This window comes from Coffea arabica, chromosome 7c (assembly GCF_036785885.1).
Source record: "Coffea arabica cultivar ET-39 chromosome 7c, Coffea Arabica ET-39 HiFi, whole genome shotgun sequence".
In the NCBI taxonomy this organism is placed as follows: Eukaryota; Viridiplantae; Streptophyta; class Magnoliopsida; order Gentianales; family Rubiaceae; genus Coffea; species Coffea arabica.
In genome coordinates, this window is record NC_092322.1 from 11,334,304 (window position 1) to 11,339,322 (window position 5,019).

General features: G+C 37.9%; 1 protein-coding gene across 1 annotated transcript; it reads right to left on the bottom strand.

Moving 5' to 3' along the window:
• Positions 1-3,269: 3,269 nt before the first annotated feature.
• Positions 3,270-4,433, bottom strand: LOC140010528 (F-box/kelch-repeat protein At3g23880-like). The gene has a single exon (XM_072057811.1). It carries the CDS (start codon positions 4,431-4,433, stop codon positions 3,270-3,272), a length of 1,164 nt encoding a protein of 387 aa, XP_071913912.1.
• Positions 4,434-5,019: the final 586 nt, after the last annotated feature.

The following is a 5,019-nucleotide window of genomic DNA, read 5'->3' on the forward strand; positions in this document are numbered from 1 at the left end:
ACTTCAACAATTAAAAAGCCAAATACTGCTTACCATATCAACTAACTAAACTACTGTCATTTCCAATGCTTCAACAATGATGACATCAGAGATGTTTCTCTACTTTAAGCTTGCAATGCATTCATTGGATGATTTTGTAATATTCTAAGAAAATGCATTGAGGCGTACCTCTATTCATATGGTATCAGGATCCTCCATGCCAACCCTTGTAGACGACCAGCTGAATTATCACTTGGAAGTGGCACACGAAATATCTCAACACTCTCTAACCAAAACTGTTTAAGAGGGAAAGGGAGTCGAGAAGAAGAAAGGGGAAGAGTAAGAGGCTTTTTCCTGTTTTCTCGGGCTTAATCCAATTAGGTATTGGAATGATCAAGAAATCTATTTGATCCCTTTACATGCATATAAGCAAAAGTAGCTGTAAATTGCAATAAACCATAAAGGGTGTCTGGTCAAAACTTGCTCACATGATGGTGCAGCTGTAATGAGACCAGAATGTGATATTTAGTGGGAGTTGGTAGTAAAATATTCCAATCATGTGAACTATTCTCAGCAAATTATTGCTTGCATGTCAAACCTGTATCTCTGCTGTATAGGACGATAAAATCTTGGTCCTTACCACTACTTATTCACATGCTTCTGAAGAGCAATTAAGTGTCTAGGTTTACTTGGATTCAAATTGATTTGGAAGTCTGAATTCATGAATTAACTAATTCAAACTTTGCGGAGAAAGGGGAAAAAAGAATCAACTAGTTCAACAAACACTGGAGAAACTAGTGCACAAACCGTGGTCTACAAAGGAAAAAGTCTATTTTTCAATGGAAATGCCAGCTGATTAGTTATGGTGGAGAGTCTTTTAAGTCCGAGGTATAGGTTGGTGGGAACACAGAGACAGACTCCTGTTGCCAACCCAAACTTTGACTATCTTGCCATGGAAGCTACTACAGCTTTTGATCAAACATTTCCCTGCTAAAATATTATTGTAATTGTGTCAAAAGGATCTTTGACTTCACATCTGCGAGTCTGCATCAGGTAACAAATCAAGGATCTCCACGCCAATAATTTTAACGAGGAAAATATCTTATCGGAACTAGTACTAAAACAGGTGGAATCTAACAACAAAGAAACACAAGAGCACAGGATGTTATCAAGATCAAAATGGTGAACGTTGCATTCCAGGGTGGTTGAACAGAGGTCTCAATCCCAACCACAAAATTAGAAAGATTTTTAAGAACAAGAGTTTTTTCACTCTTCAAGTCATGCTGACAATACTTTAGCATACAATAGATAGCAGCTCCAATAGCAAAACATCTTGGATGTCACATGAAGTTGAAATAAATTTAAATCGAAAGCAACTACACCTAAAAGCAGCAAGAAGCATGGTGAATCTTTTTGCCAGATAACTCTTACTAGGAGATGCCTGGGCCATCCCACAAGTCCTTTGACGCCATTGATCAGAGTCCTGAATAGAAAATGTCCTTGAGGCTTGCTAACAACTACTTCTAAAAACACTAGATAGGAGTTTATTTGGATGATTTATTTGAGATAATTACTGTAGCACTTTTTATGATGCGATGTATGTGAGGTAAAAAGGTGATTGAGAAGATAAAAAAGTAATTAGAATTTGTGAAGCAAATTATTTTATCTGAAATCATGCCAATTCAAACAAACTGTTAGACACTGTCAGGTTAGACTAACAACAATTTCAACGTGCAATGATAAACTCAGATCAATCTTCCCGAAATCCAATTTACGAACAGTGGCTATAGTTATTCAAGAATGGTTCAAGTCCTATTGTTGTCAGAGAGGTGATGAAAAAAACTCAACTATATGGTACCCCGGATAAGAAATCTCTTCTCTCTTAATTATTCTCTTCGGCCCATTGACAGTGAAAGTGTTATGTTTTTTATTTCATCTATCCCAAAATGTATATGTCAGTTTCTAAATATAGCAAACAAATACACGCCCACTTTCTCTTCCTATCCTTCAGTCACTTATTAATGGTAAGAATATGTAGGCCATCAATTTCCATCACATTTGTTTTCAAGAATTGATGCGTGAACAGCACCATCAACAATAACAAAAGGAGCGTGCAAGGACGTGGCGTCAGTGCTGGGTTGGTATGCTGGTGGAAGTAGTCTCTTTAGGTGAATTTTACCTAGGTTCGATCCCGGGCAGCAACCCAGTTGTTATCTTCTTCAGCATCGATCGGGTCCGTTCTACTGAAGCGCTGTAGGATTAGTCGGGTGTAGATCCAAATACCCACAGTGACGAGGAAAAAAAAAAAAAAAAAGTGCAAGGACGTGGCCGCTTTGCATTGAAGTTTGACCGACGATCAAAATATTGTTGGGCCCACTCAATTTGTTTTAGCTCTTTTAGTTGTGAACGGAAACAAGTACGTGAGTTACACAACCTCTATTATGAGAAAGAGTTTGCATAGAGTTGAACAAAAACTAGAATTCTCATTTAGCCCCACTTTCTTGTAACAACCACTGCTATTAAGGCTATTAAAACCGGAAAGAAGACTCAACTATTTGTTTTGGCCCTTTCGGGCTTCATGTTGTCATCTGTACTCGGCAAAACGAGGCTTTCAACGAGACAACATTCATCACTGACGTTATTGAACTCCTTGAAAAGCCGAACAGATTGTGACTTTCTCTTAAATTGTGGAGTCCAATTTTTTGATACGCTAGTTTTAGAAGTTCACCTCAGCTGATATAGAAAGTACCTTTCGTCTAAACATCATCAAAGGTTCATGTGAAAGAGTGATCACCTTAGTCTAAGATTCTCCATATTCCTTCATAACCCATAGATCACCAGCCCATGCACAACGAAGTATGCATTGAACATTCGTTTTTCAGCCTCCAACAACTATGTCGACTTAATTGACTTCACTTCCATAGGGAATGAGATCAAGTAACATCTATGGAAATTGAAATATGACGGTGAGATTGACAGGCAAATCACCAATCTTGTATCTTTTACTCTAATCAACGATTTTGTGTATTTAATCGGGACACATATCTATTGAGTGCTGCAAATCGGTCATAATTATCACTTGTTTGGATTACTTCTCGCAACATGGCTATTAAACTCACATGTGTAAATCAGCAATAACTTCAATGTGCAATGATAAACTCCAGTTAATCTACCTGAAATCCAGTTCATGAACAAGGACTAAAGTTTGTTCAAGAATGCGCAAATAAACAACGTGGATAAAAATACACTAATGGGAAAAAAAAAAAACTCAGCTATGGCAATAGAGACTCTCAGAATTTTATGGGTTTCATGTTGTCATTGCAGTTTGAGTCATGTGTACTCGGCAAAACGAGGCTTTCAGTAAAGCAATAAGCATCGAGCACGTTATAAATCTCCTTCAAGAGCCTGAAAGATTTACCTTCTCCTGAACTGTAAAGCTCAATTCCAACACACTCTCGCATCAACAATTCACCCTCAGCTGATACAGAAAGCAGCTTTGGGCAACATGGACCCGAAGGTTCATGCTGAAATGTAAGCACCTTAGTCCAAGATCCTCCATATTCCTTCATTACCCACAGATCACCACCTCTTGCAAAAGGACCGGGGAAAGGATTAATAAAATACAAAAGGATCCCTTCAATTTCACTCAACGTTACGCACACATCACTCTCGTAATGATTCGGTTCCTCCATCTCCCCATATGTCTCCGTCGCTAGATCAAGCGAAACAATAATTCTACCACGCACTTTTTTATGGGCCAAAAAATGGAGCTTCCCGTTCACAAGCACACCAGATGAAGGGGATGTATACCGAGGAGTGCTAGGAAAATCTGCAATCCTTCTCCAAGCTTCACTTTTCCTGCTGTAAACTCTAGTCTCAACCCTCAAACCTTCGCCATTAATCGAGCATTGTTTTACCAGTATCACTGCTTTATAATCGTCACTAAAACTATCATACCCGAAACCCCAGACCCTGTTTAAGGAAGCTGTTGATGGAAGACCTAAATTGGGCAACTTCTTGTATTTTCTTATTGATGGATTCCACAATATAAAATCGGATTGACTCGCTCGAGTGACGGAAATACATATCAATCCATCACAACAGCCAACAATACGAACAGGACCATACCAGCTTATATGCTCGGTAGACGACGCCCCTCTTCCGCTTCGTTCATCAGCCAGCGGGATTGGGATGTCAAGGGTAATCAGACGAGGGCTAGGCTCTCCGTACATTAAAGACTTGAGAGAACAATGTTTGAAGCTGCCAAAGTTGCCCAATATGAGGAGGCGCTGGTTGTCTTCGGAAGCATGGTCTTTGAGATGAGCTTTGATGAATTGAGGGCTCCAAATTACCGAAAGCCAAGATTTTGAAACACACCTGAATTTCAACAGTGATTTTACCGGTAGCTTTGACAAAATCTCTGTTATGAGATGAAGGGGAATATACTTACCCATCAATAATGTTTGTTTATCGCTTGCAATAATGTTCTGTAATTTTTCCAAGTTTTTTGTAGGTGACTTCATGAAGATGTTCAAATCTATGCTGGACTCGGTTAATAAAAGGGTATGTAGTCGAGGCCGTTTCCTTACCAAGAAGGTATACTGGTTAGCAACAAATACAATTGTCGTCCAAAATCTGGTCAGTTTTGGAAATTAATAATACTTAGTGTTTCTCTTCTATTCTTCTTTGCTATGTGTACGTAGTATTATAAGTTTTGTATCTCTACGTAGTGAGTAATGTACAAAATCTATTGGCATATTCAGTTTACAATTGGAAAGGTAATAGAAGTCACCGGAAGTTTCCAACTTCAATTCTTAATTATGATATGCATTTGGTTTTTCATGGTAAGTGATAAAAACAAAGATTTTTTTGACGGAAAACTACTAAGTTATTATTTATTTATGATTGCATTTAGTTTACTGCCTTTTGCTTTGAGTCATTTTTTTTTATTGAATTTCAACTTTTTAAAAAAGAGCCCTGGAAAATTTATTACACAAAAAACTTTTTTTATTTGTAATGTGTACCATTTTTTTATTTTTT

Coding starts and splice junctions, on each gene's coding strand:
- LOC140010528 (XM_072057811.1), bottom strand. CDS start 4,433: ATGGGTAAGTATATTCCCCTTCATCTCATAACAGAGATTTTGTCAAAG.